This window comes from Trichosurus vulpecula, chromosome 4 (assembly GCF_011100635.1).
Source record: "Trichosurus vulpecula isolate mTriVul1 chromosome 4, mTriVul1.pri, whole genome shotgun sequence".
In the NCBI taxonomy this organism is placed as follows: Eukaryota; Metazoa; Chordata; class Mammalia; order Diprotodontia; family Phalangeridae; genus Trichosurus; species Trichosurus vulpecula.
In genome coordinates, this window is record NC_050576.1 from 23239197 (window position 1) to 23259768 (window position 20572).

General features: G+C 42.4%; 1 protein-coding gene across 1 annotated transcript in view; it reads right to left on the reverse strand.

Moving 5' to 3' along the window:
- Positions 1 to 312: 312 nt before the first annotated feature.
- The window catches only part of C8A (complement C8 alpha chain), a 94166-nt gene continuing 73906 nt past the window's right edge, over positions 313 to 20572 (reverse strand). The window contains exons 10-11 of the mRNA XM_036755951.1: positions 11853 to 12075; positions 313 to 1692 (exon numbers count right to left, since the gene is read on the reverse strand). Coding sequence (XP_036611846.1) covers positions 1541 to 1692; positions 11853 to 12075 — 375 coding nt within the window. The 3' untranslated portion in view covers positions 313 to 1540. The remainder of the gene's footprint in view (positions 1693 to 11852; positions 12076 to 20572) is intronic.

Sequence of the window (20572 nt, forward strand, 5' to 3'; positions counted from 1 at the left end):
GGTATGTCAAGCAGCTCTGAGCCTCAGAAATCCTTCTAATTGGCTGGTTGTTGTGTAACTCCATTGTCCTGCTCCGTTGTGAAGAAGGGGAGTTCTAACATATAGTGTAGTCGTTATAAAGCCCACATTTACAATGGGCAAGTGGTCTTGGAGAAAGTGATTCCTTGAGGCCAGGGCCTCTGTCTCATTGAAATTCTAGATCTTCCCACCCCACAGGTCTTTCTCATACCCCCAACATCCTCATATGCCCAGCATAGTACCCTAAGGAGACAAGAAATGTCTTTTGAATGAATAAAGGAAAGGAAACAAACATGCATTAAGCACCTTTTATGTGCAAGGCACAGGGCTAAGCACTTTACAAATATGACCTCATTGGATAATGGAAGCTTTACAGTAGCCTTACATATCCATTCTTCCAGACCATGCCATATATGGTCATTACCCAGTCCTTCTTTCAATTTGTAGCTATCGAGATAGGTTGCCATTATAATTAGAATCTTGAGGCATCTTATTTAGATGCTCCTCTTTCATAACTAAATGTTCTTTTTTTTACTTATATAGTCAAATACTTTGCAACCTCCCACTTTCCCCCATCCCCTGCTCTAGGAACTCCATGGACCCTCAATTGCCTCCAGGATTAAATATTAACTTCTCTGTTGGACATTTAAAACCAAGAGATCTTCATGATCTGGCTCTCACCTATCTATCTGAACCAGGGGTTCTTAAGCTGGGATCCATGGATAGATTACAGAAGGTCTGGGAACATGGATAGGAAATAAATCTAGTTAGATACATGTGTACACACATACATAGGTAACAGAGATATAGATACAGACACAGGAGAAATAGAAATATATGTATATATACATACATGTGTATGTATATGTATATACGCCCTCATATACATATATGTGTACACACATCTACATCTGCATGGATGTATATATGTGTGTGTGTATTTCAGCCAAAGCCCCACCTCTTACCTGAGCCTTTCCTGACCTTCCTGGGCTCCTGGGCCCCTTCCAGCCTACCTTGTATTCATTTTGTATCTTTTCTGTACACACCTCTATGTGTGCATCTTACCTCTTCCAGTAAGAATATAAGATCCCTGAGGGCAGTAACTGATCCCTTTATCTTAGTATCCCTCACTGGTGGTACAGCATGTAGCACATAGTAGGCACTTTTAATTAATCCTTGTCTGAGATGGGCATGACACAACCCTAGAAGATTTGGCAATTATGCAAAATGGTGATCTGAAGACAGGTTCTAGTCTAATATTTGCCATTTACCAGCTATACAGTCTTGTTTGTTTTTTTTTTTTTACCTCTCTTTGCTTCAGTTTCCTCACCTGTAAAATGGGGATGATAATAATATTTGTACTACCTGGCCCATCAGATTTCTGTAAGGCATAGACTCTGTAAACCTCCAAGGCTTGTTGAATTTATTATACTATTATTATTGCTAATTAGGTATAAGGAGCACTGGAGAGAGGTGGCCACATTCAGCACCCTGGACAGACAAGAGACCCTCCTTGAGGCCCTCAGCACTCTTGTCTCTCGGTGCTGGATCCTTGACACAAGGCTCCTCCATTCTGGGGAGCTGGGTTGTTGCAGCTTCTTGACCTCTCCTTGATGCCTGCCTGGCAGGGGGACCAGGGACTCCAGCAACTCCAATGGCCAGCAGCAGGGCTTCCTATAGAAAAGATTTCCAAGAAAGATTAAACCAAATCTCATCCCATGCCCAATCCTCTTTCCACAGGAGCTCATCATGCCTCCTGTCTGTTCCCCTAGACTGGCTTCCAGTTCCCTTCTAGCGCCTGTATCTGTGTATCAGACTGAGACTATTGGCCTCCCTGCCCCCCAGTTCATTTTGAGCTCCCTCTGAGTGGAGCCACAGAAAGCTGGCTCATAACCCATGTCTCAAAATTAGAATTGCAGCTGCAGCCCAGGCACTCAGAAGGGCACTGTGGGGATGGAAGACAGATAAAGGAATTCAGAGGGTGCAGAGAAACTCATCTTGAATAATGAGCTGAGGCCAGCAACAACCCACACAAAAGACAGGCAAAGGTTGCCAAGTTGGAAAATTCACACACTCCCTCCTGGGGACCCCTTTAATCTCTATGCAGGAAGAACACTGGCCTTAGAGATCAGGGGCTGCAGATGAAGTCTTATTGGACCAGAGGACAAGTCAAATATGGTCCTGTCATGGGTCAACGATGATGAAGAGGCTAGGTATCCCAGACCTGAAGTTGAAACAAAGGTCCAAAAGCCATCCCGTCCAGAGAAGGAAACTGTAGACCTGGGAGGCTAATGAATTGCCCAAGGTGGCACAAGTAGCAAGTTCCAGAGCTCCAAATGTGTTGTGCTTTACATTGCACTGCACTTCCCCAGACTAGAGGATCTCTAAAGGCCTCTCAGCTTTAACATGCTATGAGTTAGTGATCAAAGTTCGCTTCCCTAGAGCAAGAGGGGACAGAACCAGGAGCAATTTCGGAGAAGTTACAAAGAAAGAAATTTCAGTTTGATGTCAGAGTAGAGGGGACCACCTCATCAAATGCAGAGGTGCCTTTCCTTGGAGAGCTTCAGGAAGAGGCTAGATGACTACTTCTGGGTTTTTTGCTTTTTTGGGGTTTTGGGGGGTTTCTTTTTTTTTAAAGGGATTACCACTGAAGTGCAGATTGGACTAGCTCAATGGTTTTCAATATGTGGTCTGGGAAATTCTAGGGATTCCTGAGACCCTTTCAAGGGGTCCATGAAGCCGAAACTACTTTTATAATTATTCTAAGACATTTTAATTTCAAATATGTTAAATATCAATAGATGTCATTTACATTAGTAGTTAGGTTATGATGGGCCTGGAGTTAGGAAGACTCATCTTCCTAAATTCAAATCTGGCCTCAGACATCAGCTACGTGACCCTTGGCAAGTCACTTAGCCCTGTTTGCCTCAGTTTCCTCATCTGTCAAATAAGCTGGGGAATGAAATAGCAAACCACTCAAGACCTCAGAGAGGTCACTCCCCATCCATTGTTCTTCCCAAATAGGATCACAAGGAGTCAGACATAACTAAAAAAATGACTGAACAGCAACAAATGTTCCAAACATAAGTCCTTGCTACCCCCTGGAGATACAAATGGAAAAAAATTAGACAGCCTCACCTTCAAAGAGTTCACACTCTAATGAGGGGAGAGAACACGTAAAATATGACGTTAGTTTTCTAAACTGTTTTTTTTCTCCCACTTTATAAGTCCTTTGTTAGAGAGAGATGCTTTTCTCAGAGGTGTCAGGGGAAGGGGAAGGGATAAATTGGATACTGTAGGTGCTGTACAATAAAATACATCAATACAAAATCAAAAAAGAGATTATAATAGATGGTATGTGAGGAGACTGTTGACTAGTCACATACTGGACGAAACTGATCAGCTTTGGGGTTGCAGGAGCAACCAACACAGAATGGGACCAGGGTTCAAATCCAAGTTCTAGAGTTACCAGTGTAGCTTTAGGGAAGTCACTTCTCCCTTGACATCCTCATCTGTAAAATGAAAAGTTTGGACCGCATAACTTCTGATTCTCCTTACAACTCTAGATTTATGACCTATGAAACGAGTCCTGAATTTCCTCACACCTCTGAAATTCTGTGATTCAATAAACCACAATTCATCACAGTAACCGAATGGAAGGCATCCAGATGGTACAGTGGATAGAGTACTGGATTTGTAGTCAAGAAGACTTCAGTTCAAATTCTGCTTTAGACACATGACCCTGAACAAGTCACTTAAAGTCTGTCTTCTTCAGTTTGCTCAACTGTAAAATGGGCACCTACCTATAGGATTCTGTGAGGATAAAACGAGACAATATTTGTAAAGCACTTTGCCAGCCTTAACTGTCTACATCAAACTTCTCCATCTTTTTTCACAAGAAAAGCATGAGAGGCTTTATCAAATGCTGTATCCAAAGCATTCTCCTTTACAAAGATATACAATTCTACTGACCTTGCCTAAAAAGGCAAGAAATCTGGGGTGATATGTTTTTGATAGAATCCACGGCTAACTTTTTGTTATCATGGCTTCCTTTTCTAGATGTGCACTAACCATCCCTTTAATGACAGAATTTCTAGAATTTTGCCAAGAATTAAAGCCAAGATCACTGAATGAATGAATTAATGAATGAATGAAGAATTTGTTTATCACTTACTATGTGCAGAGCACTGTTCCAAGTGCCGGGGACACCAACAAAAAAGCAAGACAGCCACTGCTCCAAGGGAGCCCACATTCTGTGACCTGTAGCTTCCAGACTAGTCTATGGTATAGCATAGGGAGAACATGTACTGGCTTGAGAGTCAGGGCAAAAATCCCTCATTGATGTGTCCCACCAGTTTGACCTCAGATAGGTCACTTCCCATCCTGAGGCTTCAGTATCCTCCTATGTTAAATGAAAAGGCTGGACTACGTAGCCACTGTCTTCCCTTTCAGCTCTAGCTCTAGGATCTCATGCTCCCTTTTTTGGACATTGGGACAAGTCCACCTTTCTCCACTCTCTCATTCTACATGAACTTCCAAAGATCATTGACCAAAACTCAGCCACCACACTGGTCAGCTCTTTCATCCTATACAATACAGTTCATTTGCATCTGGAGATCTAATTTCTCTTAAGGAAGCTCGGGGATCTCTGACTACCGACCTTGCTAATCATGAGTATCAACTCCCTATTAGCCATTTTGATTCTTTCTTTGCCAATCCAAAGATCATTCTTCCTGGCAGAGAAAACAGACTCAAAATAAGGGCTGACCAGCTGTAGTTTCCCTTCATCATCAGCTAGAACCATTCAATCCACCAAAAGCATCACTCTCATCTGCTCCTTAATCTTCCCCAATATAGATTTTTTTAAATCCCCTTTTTTGTTGTCGTTCTTCTTCTTTGCTTTCCTGGCTCCTTCAAAGGCTCAAGGCTCCAGCCATTTTTCTTCTAGTACTATGCTGTGCTTCTGTATTGATCCTTCATTACCTGCCCTCGCTTCCATCTTCTGGATGTGGCTTTTTAAAATCAGAGTTTTGCTTGACAAGTTGCCTGTGCATTCACATCAATCTCTTTAGACAACTCCCTTTCCTCTCGTTGCTATTGTTTCTCTTTGTTTGGTTTGCAGAATTTCATCTTTGCTGAAATTTTGAGCTTCCCATCTCTTCTGGCCCCACTTTCCTTGTACAATTTTACTCCATGGGCCCCTTAATCTCTGTTCTCTTAACTCTATGGGGTCTTCTCTGGGAGGCCTTTTGGACTATTCTGTAACACTGGTCTCCTTTGTTCCTTAAACAGGTCACTCCATCTCTGGACTCAGATCATTTTTGTTGGCCATCCCCTATGACTGGTATGGTTTCCCTCCTTGTCTTTGCCTCCCAACATCCCTGACTTCAGGTGTCAGCTAAATGTCTTCTCCAAGAGGCCTTTCTCAGCACTCTTTATATTAGTGCCTTTAGAGCTTGAAGGGGTTTTATAAAACAAGTTCAGTCCTTTCATTTTACAAATGGGGAAACTAAGATACACAAAGTTTAAGGAACGTGCTAGAATCACAAAACTATTGAGTAGCTGAGACAAAATTCCAGCCCAGCCTGTCTAGATTCCAGCCCAGCCCTTCTAGATTTCAGCCCAGCTCATCTAGATTTCAGCCCAGCCCTTCTAGATTTCAGCCCAGCCCTTCTAGATTTCGGTCTAGCTCTTCTAGATTTCAAGTCCAGTTCTCTCTCCACTATACCATGTTGCCTCATCCAAGGCAATAGCTTTAATTACTTACTCCTTCCTTGGACTTCATCTCCCCTGTTCTTTGTCTTTACCTCAGCATAGGGCATTTCTGAATGCTTTTTTGCATGTTTTCTCCCATTAGATTTGGAGTTCTATGAGAGCAGAGACTGTATTTTTGCCTTTCTTTGTATCCCAGTGCTTTGCATATAGTAGGTGATTAATAAATGCTCATTAACTTGATGTTCAATGTCAGAGCTTAGACTGAGTTGTAAAGGACGTGAGATATCATCTTGTATGACATCCTCATTTTATAAATGAAGAAACTGAGTCATTAGAAAGTAAAGTGATTGCCCAGCGTCACACAATACATTCCCAGAGAGACTGGGACTAAATAATCTGTCTCTGAGGTCTGGTGTCATGTCACTAAATGTCACTCACTCTTGTAAGCGAGTGAGAGAAAACAGTTTGACAATATGGCATCCATGCCACTCCCCAACTTGACAAGCCCTAGTGGCTTGCTATTTTAGGATAAAATATAAGCTCTTCTAAATGTCATTCAAAGCCCTTCACTACCTGGCCCAACTTACTCTTCTGGTCTTGTTGCACTCCCCTCTGCACTCTGTAGTATAGCCAAACTAGCCCTACTCGATCCCTATTTCCATGGCTGGCCACTGGCTGCCCGCATTCCTCAATGAACCCCCACCTCTCCCGGGCTCTTAGAACCCCAAGTTTCCTTCAAGATTCAGCTCACATTACATTTGCTCTGTGAATCCTTTTCTGACACTCCAGCTTCCTATGCCAATTCTGACCTCTCCACCCTTTCCTGCCATCGGCTTGAGTCCACCTTGTAAATACTGAAATATGTACCTAGTGTCTCCTCATTAAACTGTAAGATCCTTGAAGGCAAAGCCTTTCTCACCTTTGTCTTTGGAATGGTGGACAGAGAACCAGTCTTTGAGTCAGGAAGAATTAAGTCCCAGTCCAGACTGACAAAGTGGGCTGTGTGACCAGGCAATTACACTCTAAGTGCAAGGCAACTCTCTAAGTCACTAAGTTACAGAGAAGCTGTTGAGTTGCACTGACAAAGGGTGTTACCTACACCAATAAAATCACAATTCCTCTCCCAGGGACTTGGCACAGTGTCTGCTACAGAGTAAGTTTAATAAATAGATGTTGGTTGACTGATTGAATCTCCTTTCTGATAATTCCTAAGCCATGATACATTTGGTCTATTCCTATCTCATCAAAATGTCAGTCTTCTAAAGGGAAAGTGATATGTTTTTTTTATACATCTATAGTCCATATTCCTTCCTTCCTTCTTTTTCTCTTTATTTCTTTCCTTCTTTCTTCTTTCTTTCTCTCTCTCTCTTTTTTATTTCTTTCTCTTTCTTTCTTCTTTCTTTCTTTCTTTCTTTCTTTCTTTCTTTCTTTCTTTCTTTCTTTCTTTCTTTCCTTCCTTCCTTTTTTCCCTTTCTTGCTTTCCTTGTTTCTTATCTTTTTTCTCTATTTCCTTCCTTTCTTTCTCCCTATCTCTTTATCTCTTTCTTTACTCCCTCTCCTTCATGCTTTCCCTCTGTCCTTGCTAGTTTCTTTGCTTCATTCCTTTTTAGTATTTTCCTTTTTTCTTTTCTCTTTTGGAGGGGTGCCAAGATGAGGAACAAAGTTTTAGGCAGACCATCTCAGTGACATTTTCCCTGGAGGCAAATCTTTACAAGTACAAAACTGGTTCCCCTGCCTTGAAAAATTATCATCAATCCAAGGGAACAGAAGGTCATGTTAGTTAGTCTCTTGCCTTCTGGAAAATATCAAGAAGTCTCACTCACACTTCTGGAGGGCTCTACAGCTTTCAGAGTACTTTCTTCAAAAATATCAGGGAGAAAATTAATAGTCCTGCCAGTATTGGGGATGTGGCTATTAGAAATTGGTCTCTAAGTTCAATATGAGCCTATGGCACAATCAACCAATTGGCCACATCCAAAGAGAGAAAACATCTGGCCTGAGGAGTTGACCATTCCCCATCCTCTACAATGGTCAGGCCAGATGTGGAATATGTTGGTGCTTTTTCAGCACTGTGGTTTAGCATGGATTTAGTTAAGTTGGAGAACATCCAGAGAAAAACAACCTGGGTCATAAAGGGTTTTGAGTCCATGTCATATGAGGATATACTGAAGGAAACATGCATGTTTATCCTGGAGAAGAGAAGACTCAGGGCCTGGATATGGTAACTTTCTTCAAGTATTTGAAGGGTTTTCACAAGATAAAGGGATAAAATTTGTCCTGCCTGACCCCAGACAATAACGAATGAAAATTAGAGGCAAATTACATCTGATTATAAAGAAAAACTTTCAAATTAGACCTATTGAAAAGGGGAAAGGGCTGCCTTGGGAAGTGGTTGTTTTCCCTGCAACTGGAGGCCTTCAAAAACAGGCTGGATGTCCATTTGTTGTGTATGTTATAGATGGGTTCCATAATATAAATGTAAAGTAATCTCCTTATGGGGGAAAATTGCTTCATTCTTTGTATTTGTATCCCTAATACCTAGTGAAATGCCTAGCACATAGTAGGTGCTTTGTGAACACCTGGAGATTTCTTGATTGCTATCATTCTTTTTTACTGATATTATCATTCTACTAAAAAGATAAATTCCAGCCTATCCTTAACCCATCCAAACCCTGCCCATTCAGATAATAGATTCCCCTTTAGGTTCAGTCAATTTAATTCAGCAAGCATTTATGCTGCTCCCGCTGTGGGCCAGTCTCCATCGTCAGACTCTAACATATTCTATGATGTAAAGAGCACTAAATTTAGAATCATAGGACTTGGGTTTGAATGAAAACACAAAAAGCTAACAATCCAGGCCCTCAAGGAGCCGCTGGGAGGGGGACGATAGTCATAAACTTTATTTGTGGATGTTCATGTTTGATTATGGTTTGATGTTATATGAGGGCTCCCATATGGAGTCCCTTGGGCTAAGTGGTTCTAACACCCATAGAAGCACTGTTCTCCTTTCCCACTGTCAACTCCAAGTCAGATGGATAAGGCCTACAGTTTTTGATGACATGAATTCTTGACCTATTACCGGGGCACTGAATCATTCTTCTGCTGCTTTAGTTAAAGTTAGACCCTCCCACCAGTTTGTGGTCATGGTAAAGAAATTCCCCCTACCCAAGCTTCACACAAGTCTCATATTGCTAGAGGATACCAAGACCTTTCCCGGGCATCTGGATCTGCTTAGGAATGCCCCCTCCTACATCTGGCAACACCTACCTGCTCCCAACCAAGCCCATTTTTAGGGTTTACAATCTTGCCACCTGAACCCTAACTTTGAAGTCCATTCCACTCTGAAATTCTGATAAATTACTACATGATGAGGGTTAAATGCTTTGGGCCTCAGTTTTCCCATCTATTAAAAAGAGGAGGTTGGATTAGATGGCCTCTGAGGTCCTTTCTAGATCTTTGATCTTATAATCCAAATAATGATAACAACAATTATGAAATTTATATAGTACTTTAAAGTTTTCAAAGCACTTTATATAGAGACCTCACTAACTTAAGGTTGATACTACAGAGATTATTCCTGTTTTACAGATGAAGAAGCTGAGACTAAAGTGTGAATCAATACACTTTATATTCTGCAACTCAATCTGCATGTAAGGGTAATTGTGAAAGACAGAGCATCTCCTTAGACAAATTTCAGAATAAACCGCATTTGTCCTTGCCCTGTACCCTACTTCCTGGCACCTCCTCTCTTTCTTCAAAAACAAACACTTTTTAAATACTTGAAGTGTACAAAGCTTCAGAATGACCTATCTCTCTTCAGCCCAGAGAGCCCTTCCCCCACCCCTCACTGGGGAATCCCAGCTGGGCTGTATGGAGATGTCAGAGTCTGCTGTGAATTGCTTATGACATTGTGATATGGGTTATGTATAATTGAAAAGAAGAAATGGGGGCACTGAAATATTGCAAGTCTTAGAGAGAAAAAGAACAAACCTGAAAGAAGAAAAAGAAAATAAGGTGGTTTTGTGTCAAAGGAAAATGTATCTGTTCTTGGACAATGTGGAGGAGGGACTCTCACAACTGCTGACTTACTGGAACCCTGAAGTGGAGAGGTCCTGAGTCTCTAAAACAAAGCTCAGGGAAGTTATGAAAAAAAACTCTTCATCTCTGGGCCTTTGCTCACCTCCTTCCACATGATGGGAATCACAGAATCATAGAACTTAGTTTAAACCATCTCCCAGAGCCAATTTTCTACGTGACATGTGCAATGGGGCTTAGCTAGCCTCTTGTTGAAGATGGCCAATGAGGAAGACCCACTACCGCCTGAGATGGGCCAATCATCTGGGACAGTTAGAGATGTTAGAAAGCTTTCCTGACATTGAGTAGGAATTTCTCTCTTCACATCTTCTTCTTGTCACCCCAGGAGAATATACCAAGTAGAACAAATCCAGGAAGTTTGAGTACTGAAGTACTGAGCATGGAGTCAATGAACTGAGTCTGAATCCACCTCAGGTACTAACAATATGTGTGACTTTAGGCCAGTCCTAACCCTCCCTAGGCCTCAGCTTCGTCAGCATCCCCATCATCTTCATCACCTTCATCATTGATAAAATGATTGGACTAGATTAAAGGCTGTCTAAAGTCCCTTATAGTTCTAAATTTCTTGGTTGTAGGTTCCCTCCCAGCTCTGACATTCTATGATAATAGGTCCCAATGATTCAGCTCTGCCTCTCCAAGCATAGATTTTTTTTCCCCAATAAATCCCTATGCATCTAATTGTCTCATGGGCCTCCCAGGGACATTGTCTGCTTAGCACAGTCTCCATATTGGATGCCAGAAATCAATTGAAGCTCAATCCCTTTAACGCAAATCCAGCAGGAAGTACCAGGGCCACTGGAAGAGCACCCCGATATCCTGGCAAATGGTTCCATACCCTCACATCTCCCACCCCTCCCTTCCCTGATGCTGGCACTATGTGTGTAGAATGACTTGGCTTGGTCTCTGCTGAATACAGCATCTGGCCACTTCAAAGACCTTTTCTCAGCCTGTCCTTGTTATCTCTACTAAAGACTGAGGTAGAAACTCTCCTAAGTCATTGTTTTTCATGTTCCCTGGCAGGATATCACCATCCTGGCCACTGGCCAGCTCTGGGCAGCTCCAGTCCTTGATTTGGTATCACTGCCAGGCCTGCAGTTCTTTTACTGGACATATTTAGGCTCTCTCTGCCCATCAGAGGAAGACAATTAAAAACAACAACTCCCAAACAATCCTATTCTCATCCGATTTTGTCGCAGACACAAGGGGCCGAGGTGATGAAAATGAGAGGATTGTAATGTTTTAGAACATAAGAGCTAGCAGGGGCTTCAGGACAGGAGGCTGAGGAAAGTCTGCCTCTCAAGCCATTTCCACGTGACTTGGCTTCCTAAGGTAGACCTCTCTACATTTGGAAAGCTCTCGTTGGGGGCTCGGGTGTAAAGGCTCTGGGTATGCATTTGGGGAGGGATTTAACTATTTCCTTGCAATTCTATATGATAATAGTAATAATAATATTATTGTTATTAAGTAAGAGGCAGAGGGAAGTGGTTGTATAAGGAGCATCTGCGAGGCAATCGAGGTGAAAGGCAATAAGGGCCTGAATTAGGCTGGTGTGCAGCTGGGGGCAACCCAATTTTATGAGTTAAATCGGGGACACAATACAGTTTGGTGGAAAGAACACGGGCTTAAAGTCAGGAGACATGTGAATCTGAATTACTACTACCCATGTAACTTCAGAAAGTCACTTTCCTCCTCTGAGCCTCAGGAGGAGAGTACACTGGCTACATGCCAAGATTCTTTTCAGCACCAGAGCTAGGATGCTATCTATGGTCCTTAGGAGTTTTTTCCACCTGGGTTTCAAAGAGCCATTTAGCTAGGTGAAGGAGGGTACTAGAGGGAGGCGCATGCTCACACAGAGAAGACTTTGAGAAAGTGGAAAGGGCAAGCCTGAGTTCACCACTGAAAAATCAGAGTAACTCTGATGTTTTGCATAAAGCCATCCTTGGAATCTAGGGGGCTCATCTACACTGCAGGGAGAGAAGGGAATGGAGAGGCAGGAGAGCTTTTGAAAGGTCCGCCTTACTTACCCTGTTGCTGCATTCTCTCACAGGCAGGGCCAGACCGACCCTGGGGACACTGGCACAGGCAGTTGGTTCCCTCGAGGATGGGCACACCGTTGTTGATGCAGGGCCCACAACGACAAGAGTCATGCTCTGCCAGGTACTCATCCAGTGCCCGCCTCATGTTCTGCCATTTACGTTCATGGTGGCCCAGGTTACTTTGGCGTAACACGGCAAAGATGGGCAGGAGCTGTTGGGAACAGGAGAGGCATTGGGGACAGTAGAAAATACACTGAATTTGGAGTCAGAAGAGTAGAGTTCAAACCCCTTAAGGAACCTTGGGCACTTCAATTCAGTTCAACAAGTACTGAATGGTTCCTATGTTCAAGGCATTGTGCTAGCCATTAGTGATACAAAGACAAAAGGAAGCCCAGTCCCTCCCTAAGGAACTTACGCTTTACTAGAAATACAAGAAAAGGGAAGCTTTAACAGCAAATCAGTCAAGAAGCATATATTAAGCACGAAGTATGTATCAAGTACAGGGGCCACTAAAACACGGATGGCCTCAAGGGCCTTCTGCTTTTAATCTTCCATGTTTAAAGTCACTTCTAACTCTCCTAAGATTCTAGGTCTGTTGTATGTTTGATCATCTTCATTTGTCTCAGGGAGGTTGAGTGACTCCAATGGGGTCGTGCAGATAGTATCAGGAGTCACACTCCAGGGTCCTGACTCCAATGCCTGTACACGTCCTGCTATGGCCTGGGGCCCAATATGTGGAATAACTTTGTTGTTCAATATTTCTCTATCATGCTGAAATCCATTTTCTATTGGTAGAGTGGGCATAAACCCATTGATCCCAGTTCTGCCTTAGGAAGCCTCAGTAAGGCATGGGGTCCTCTGTACTCCCTCTGCTACTTTATAACCCGTCAAATATTTTAAACAGTGATCTTGGGCTCCCACTATCTTCTCCTCGCTTAATGGTTTTGGATTACTACTACTAGTATTACTACTACTACTACTAGTATTACTACCACCACTACTACTACTACTACTACTACTACCACAATCACTAGCCAACCATCACTAGCCAATACATAGCCAACATTTATATACAGTTACTATGTGCCAGACACTGTACTAAGTGCTTTGCAAATATTATCTCACTTGCTGCTCACAAAATTACTGAGGGAGGTGTTATTAATATCTCCATTTTATAAATGAGGAAACTGAGGCAAAGAGCTTTGGTAACTTGCTCAAGCTAGTAAGTGTATGAGGCCAGATTTGAACTCAGGTCTTCCTGACTCCAGGCTTACTGCACCATCCAGCTGCTAATAACCTGAAGCAGCATGGTACACTAGAAGCCCTATTACTGGACACAAAAAATTGGAACTCAAGTCTTACCATTGACCTTACTAACTATGGGACCTTGGCCAAATCACTCATCTGCTCTGACCCTGTTTCCTCACCTGTTAAACAGACGCTACGAATATTGTGATCCTCCCACTATGTGTGTGTGAGGAAAGACTGACTCAAGGTGACTTTCCTCAAGGTCACAAGGCACTATGTGATGGAACTAGCCATGTGGGGAGTCCAGGTTTCTTAATCCCAAGTTCAGAAGGGTCCTTTATACCACATGACATTGTTGTTGTGCAGTCATTTCAGTCATGTCTGACTCTTCATGACCCTATTTAGGGTTTTCTTGGAAGAGATACTAGAGTGGTTCATCATTTTATTCTCCAGTTCATTTTACAGATGAGGAAACTGAGGCAAACCAGGTGAAGTGACTTGCTCAGGGTCACACAGCTAGTAAATGTCTGAGGCCAGATTTGAATTCATGAACATGAGTCTTTCTGATTCCAAACCTAATGCTCTATGTACTATGGTGTACAGTTAGCTGCCTCTAACTCAAAGACACATGGTATCAAAGAACTAGCTATTGAGTCACAGGATCTAAGTTCATGTCCTGGTTGGACTCCTTACTGCCTGTGTGATCTTGGGTAAATAATTTAATTTCCCTTGGCCTCAAGTTCCTCATCTGTAAAATGGGGGGGGGATTGGACTAGATGACCTCTGAGTTCTCTTCAAGCTCTACATGTACAAGCCTCTGATACTCTGAGTGCGGTTTGGGGTCAGACAGCCCACGTTCACATTCTAGCTCTGCTACTTTTTCACATTGTGACCCTGAGCAAATCCTTTAACCTTTGTGCACCTCAGTTTTCTCATCTGTCCAATAAAAGAAGGTGGAACTAGATGAACTAGGTGGAACCCTCTGAGGTCCCTTCTAGGTCACTGTATACGGTTGTGTAACCTTTAATTTCTTCTTTGGAAAGCTTCTATCTTAGGGATCATTTGGTCTAACTATTTTGTTACAAATGGGGAAAGTGAGGGGAGAAGGAACTCGCCTGAAGCCACACAACTAGCCAGTGGTCAAGGCAGAAATTGAGCCCATGTATCTCAATGCCAAGCACAGTTGGCTGACATGACCTGAAACGAGGAGAAACTTTCCTCTTGCAAAACCAAAGGGATGCTGAGAACATCAGCGGACAACTATTGATGACCTTGAATGGAGCCCTGGGAAACTGCACAAAGACCGTGAGCAAATAAACCTAGGGCTGAGATAAGGAACATTCCAGGAGGACAGGGCAGCCCAGCAGTGGCCTGAAGCCACCTGTAGAATCGTAGGGCTGCTTAGACAGCCAACTGAGAGGCTGCCAATTGGTTTCCAGGAAGATTGCAGAGAATTTGGCCACTGATTGCTGGGGAATTTGCAGAAGAAATGGGGTCACCCCACAGCTGCAAGGGTGGCAGTTAGGAAAAGATGTTTCTCACTAATGGAGCCTCTTATCTCCAGGGCCAGCTGCAGCTTGTGGGACAATTTTCCATTTACCCTGCTAATGGGGTTGAGGGTCAAAGGGAGCTCAAGTTACTTCCATCATGTTTCCCCCACCATTGTTTGCTCAGCTTTGCTGTGGGAAGGTGAGGGGGGAAGGGAAGTAAGGGAGGGGAAGGCAGGGGAGAACAGGAGAGAGGAGGAGAGCAGAGGAGAGGAGAGCGGAGGGGAGGGGAGAACAGGAGAGGAGAAGAGAAGAGGGGAGAGGAGGAGAGGGGAGGAGAAGAGAGGAGAGGAGAGAAGAAGAGAGAAGAGAGAGGGAAGGAGAGATGGAAGGGGAGGGGAGGGAACGGGAGAGAAGAGGAGAGGAGAGGATGATGGGAGTAAAATCTTAAGGAGGAAGGTAAGATTGGGAGAACAATTATAGAATGTAGAGACCCTCAAGTTCACTTATTCCAGCACATTCATTTTAGATATAAGGAAATTAAGCAGGTGAACAGTCATGACTTCAGCTAAGAAGTAGCAGAGTCAGGGTTCCAATCCAAGTTACAGAATCATCTGACCATGTGATCCCTGATTAAGAGCTATAAAGGATGTGAGATGTTTTCTAGTCCAATCCCTTCATTTTACACACGGACAAATAAGGAAACTGAGGCCCAAGGAGTTGAAGTGACTTATCCAGAGTCAGACAAGTGGGAAATGAGAAAGACAGAATTCAAAACCATCCCTTTGTCTAAAAATATAGGTAGAGAAACTGAAGCCAAAGGAAGGTGAGGTGACTTACCCTTCTCTCTTTTGTCTACCTGCCCAAATAAAGTTTAGTCATCCTTCAATGTCAAGTTCAAGCTTCCATTTCCATCAAGGCTTACCTGATTATTCCCTTTTTCCCTAAAATTTTAGCTAAGAAAACTCATTACCCACAAGTAGTTCTCTGGCTGATCTTAGACAAATCATTGAATTTCTCTAAACTTCAGTTTCCTCATCTATAAAATACTTGATTCTGTAATCTCTAATGCCATCCATGTCATAAAACTACAGGATTAGAAGGACCCTCTGTGCTAATCTAATCTAACTCATTTGCCCTTCCTCAGTCAATAAAAAAAATTATGAAAGACCTACTATGTACCAAGCACTCTGCTAAGCACTGGGTATACAAAGAAAGGCAAAAGACAGTCCCTGCCCATCTAATGAGAAAGACAACACATAAAAAATGAAAAGGGAAGAGTACCTAGTGAGGGGGAAAAGATGAAGACCTACAGCTATGTGGGAGATGATGAGGTGGCTGCTCTGATCCCCCTCTTTAAATGGAAGACCATAGAGGAGCTCTCTAATGTCCACCCTCCACACTCTCCAATCAGAGGCAGGGAGAAGTACTGGGACCAGGAGGATATTAAGAGAGAGCAAATTTCAGAATTTATTCAATATTGCTGGAACTTGAGTTATTGGAGACAATGTTGAGGCTTAGGACATCAGCTGGATGGCAGATGAACCCCCCTAAAATAAAAATCCTCTCTATGACATCTCCAGTAAGTGGTCATCTCACCTTTGATTGAAGGCCTCCAGTCATGTAAAACCTCCTACTTCTATTCAAGTGTTGCATAGTGATATTAAGAGTTGTTTTTAGAGAGGTAGCCTTGGAGCCAGGAATACCTGACTGCATCTTACCACTGATGCATATTAGCTGTGTAACTTTAGGCAAGTCATCTAACCTACAGTGCTCTAAACAATTCTCTGACTCTGTAAGTTGATGGGAAGGTGCCAGTCTGCATTTGTAGATGAAATTACTCATCATGAGCTCCTTATATAAAGAAAAATGCAGAATCAGTCCCTATGGTACCATGAAGTCTAAATTTATATATCTATAACTTTCACCCATTTCTCCTCCAGTGGTTCTACTCTCTATGACCAGATGGAACAAGTCCAAACCATCTCCTAGTTGGCACTCCTTCATATATGTAAAGGCTATTATAAGCTTTACTTCTGATTTTAGGGTATTTATCAGTATCGTGGCAAAGCTGTATCAGCCACTGAAGCTTACAGTAAGTTGCTGGCCATGATACTGACTTGTGGGCCCATCTGACAAGCTTACACCTGGATAAGGGAGTATCTCTTCCCAGTTGGCTCTCACTCGAGAGTGGTGGGACCTTGGAACGATACTCTGCCTCATGAATCTAGCCAGATAGCTAATACCAGTTATCATCATGAATTGCTCTCCTTGGTAATCTTGCTCAAGCAGAGATTCATGTACCAGAATGATGCTGACCAGAGGTTCATGCTACCCTAGGGGAAAAGAAAACAAGATGTATCTTCCTGGAAACGTTGCTTAAGGTCATAATCGAGTGAAATACTCTAACATTCACCATACAGTGGATCTTATGGGGGCAGACTTTCTTTGGTGTTCTAGGTCTCTCACAAATTTCTTTGCTTTATCTATACACAGCATCAACTTTCACCCATAGAGCATAACCAGGAGACCATTGTACACAATTATAGACACATTGTGCGATGACTAACTTTGATAGACTTGGTCCTTCTCAGCAATGCAAGTTTCTAAGACAACTCCAAAAGACTCATGATGGAAAAAGCTATCCACATCCAGAGAAAGAATTATGGAGTCTGAGTGCAGCAAACTATTTGCTCTCTCTTTTTTTTCTTATGTCTCTTCTTTCTCATGGTTCATTCCATTGGTTATAATTCCTCTTTACAACATGACTAATGTGAAAATATGTTTAATGTGAAGGTATTTATAGAACTTATTTTGGACTGCACCCTGTCTTGGCGGGGGGTGTGGTGAGGGAGGGAAGGGAGGAGGAGAAAATTTGGAACTCGAAGTCTTGTGGAACTGAATGTTGTAAACTAAAAATTAATCAATCAATTAAAAAAACTTTCACCCATAGTGTACTAACTCCCCAACCAAGCAAGAAGAAGTCTAAGCATCAAAAGCTACACTGGGAGATTCCTCGTGCTGCTTTATATAACATCAGCCCTGTGTCTATTTTGACAGGAGCAGCAGCTGATCTGGGGAGAGGTGATTTATGCAAGCTGGCTTTGAACTTTGCCTTTAGCCCTTAGCGCCAGAGACTCGGCTTTTGGACTACAGTCACTATCAGCTGTGAAAGTACCCTGATAATGACAGAAGTAGGAAGATGTTATTCTGGCAGCAGTATGGACTCATAGGAGGCAGCAAAGGGGCCCTGATGACTGCTGGTCATTATATAGTAGGAAGAGAACTGAACTGAGAGGAGAAACCTGGGTTGGAATCCTTCCTTTGAGACTTAGCTATATGTGACTACGAACCAATCACCTAACCTGCCTGAGTCGTAGGGCAATAATACGTGCAGTACCTACCTCCTAGAGCTGCTGTGAAGATTAAATGGATAAGGAATGGAAGGGCCTGTGGAAACCTTAAAAGGCTATAGAAATATCAGTTATCATCATCTCTTACTCTATCTTACCTCAGCATGTTTAGGACTCCTTCAGTGTCTTGTAGCTCTGGGTGTGTTAGCTGAAAGTGAATACTCACAGGAACTGATCCTTCAAGAAATCAGAACTCTGTAGTGTCTGCTGGTCTGACCCCCATTACTGAGGGAGCACATTATTCATGTCCTATTTTTGTTGAGGGATGGCTATCATCGGGCCAGCAGAGACATTGCACATTTTTGATCTACCATGGAGAGACCCTCTTTGTCCTCAGATACTGCTGGAGGCCAGAAGGATGTAGGGGTTGTTTATGAGTTGAACAGTCCAGGTGAGTGCCCTGGGATTAAATATGATTTATAAGTGAATCCATTTTTAAACTCCCACCTGAGACATAAAGTTCTGAGGTGTGACCATACTCTACCTTCTACAGGAAGTCTTTCCTGATTCCCATACTTTTAAGCACCTTCTCACCATAAATAAAATTGTTTTAATTGATTGTACGTATAGTTGGCATATGCTCATACATGTACATATCATCTCTCCTAGTGGAATACAAATTCCCCAGAGGCAGGGATTGTTTCTTTTTTCTGTGTACCCTAGCACCTTGAATGTTACTTGGCACCTAGATGGATCGATTAACACAGAAGTGAAGCCAGTGACCCTTTCAGGAAGCCAGTCACCCCAGCAGTCAGCTACCCTCTGAACATATTGACAAACATACTTTACTTTTAGCCTCCTCCAAGTCTTCCTCTTCACTGGACCCTTAAATCTTTCTTGGGAACACAGCAAGTGATATATTTACTGTTCAACTAAACCATAATTCTCAATCTTTACCTTGAAGTTTTCTTCAAGGAAGGCACAAAATTTGGCTTTTGGCCATGGAAGTTTTCAGAATACTGTGGATATGAAGTTTTTAGTTTAGGCCCAAATCACTCATCCCTCAGTGATACCAATTTCCAGCACCTCTATAAATTTTAGGTGCCTGAAAAATCAGTTTCTCAATTATTGGCAGAGAAACAAAATTAAGGTTAATCCATCCTACCTCTTTCTACCACATACAATGCTTTCCATTCATTTGTCACTAAAAGGTGACTGTTGTAACAGACCTTTGGTTTAGATATATTTGTTTACCTCGAAAGAAACAGCATGACAGTACCATTTGGAGTGAGTTTTGGTCTGTTTATTTTGGAAACAGAGCTGAGATTCCATCAGTGTAGGAAAATATCTTCCATCAATGCAAATCAGTAAATACAGTACAATTCCAGTCTTGGGGTTGCCTGGTACACTGTTAAGTCACCTGCCTATGGTCACAAACCATCAGTTGCATGAGTCAAAACCCTGAAACTCAAGTATTCCTGACTACTATGCTATCCTGCCTCACTTATGTAAAGGCTAAATAAATACTCTCCCTTTACCAATGCAGGTCAGTACCTTTTCTGCAATTTATAGTCTAAGAAAGTTGCCTAGAGCACTGAGAGAATGAATGATTTATCCAAGGTCACATAACCAGTATATATCAGAGGCATGACTTAGACTCATGTTTTTCTGGCTCTAAGGTTCACTATAACTCTACTCCACACTGCTTTCCCTCTCATGTATACCTGTAAGGTATACATCAAAGAATCAGGTAGGGAATTTGAATGGGGCCTGTATACCTTCTTTAGCCAATCAAAGCATTGGAGGAGAGATTGGATCACACTCTAAGGAAATTGTGTAAAAGGAAGAAACTATTTTAGAACCAGAGGGAGAGTTTCTGAGGGCTTGGAATTGAAAGGCTGGAGCATGTCATATTAGCACACTTTCTGAGATAAGAGAAGGACCGAGGTGCGGCCGAGAAGGGAGATATTGAGGAAATTTGTTGATTCTACAGTTATCTTGGAGCAGAAGATCAAGGTAACAGAAGTCCCAAGAAAAGGTCACCTTTTTCACAATTTCCCCTTCCTGTGACTTCCACTCTAATAAAAATGGAACTTAGACTTTATCACAAAGAGGCCAGGGGTTAACTAGAGAGAGAGATAAATGTAAAGTTGGGTAGAAAGCACAACCTCTGCTTAAATGTTAAGAAATTTCCTAACTGGGGCCTCGGAGTGAATGTGCCTGATCACACCACTGCCCATCTAAAAAGCTACAAAAAATATTTCCTTAAAGCCAAAGGAGAAGGAACCATATATACTCAGGGGTCATTATATTGCACCCAAGCACAACACTTAAAATTTGCTGATATTTGTATTAAATTATTACACTAATTTTTAAACATCCAATAAAAAGGAATTTTCTCTACTTCCTCATCCTGCTCGAAATCTTTTCAATTAATGCATCATATGACTAAACATAATGTTAAGCAGAAACCCACCACCTACCTAGCACGGGGTAAAAATGTCACCTGAAGGCCACTTGCCTCCTTTATACCCAGATCAGAAATGGTGCTTTTCAGAACTCAACCCTTTTATCTCTGGTGCCCTGCACTGGGGTCCCAGTGCTCTGACTGATGAGTACC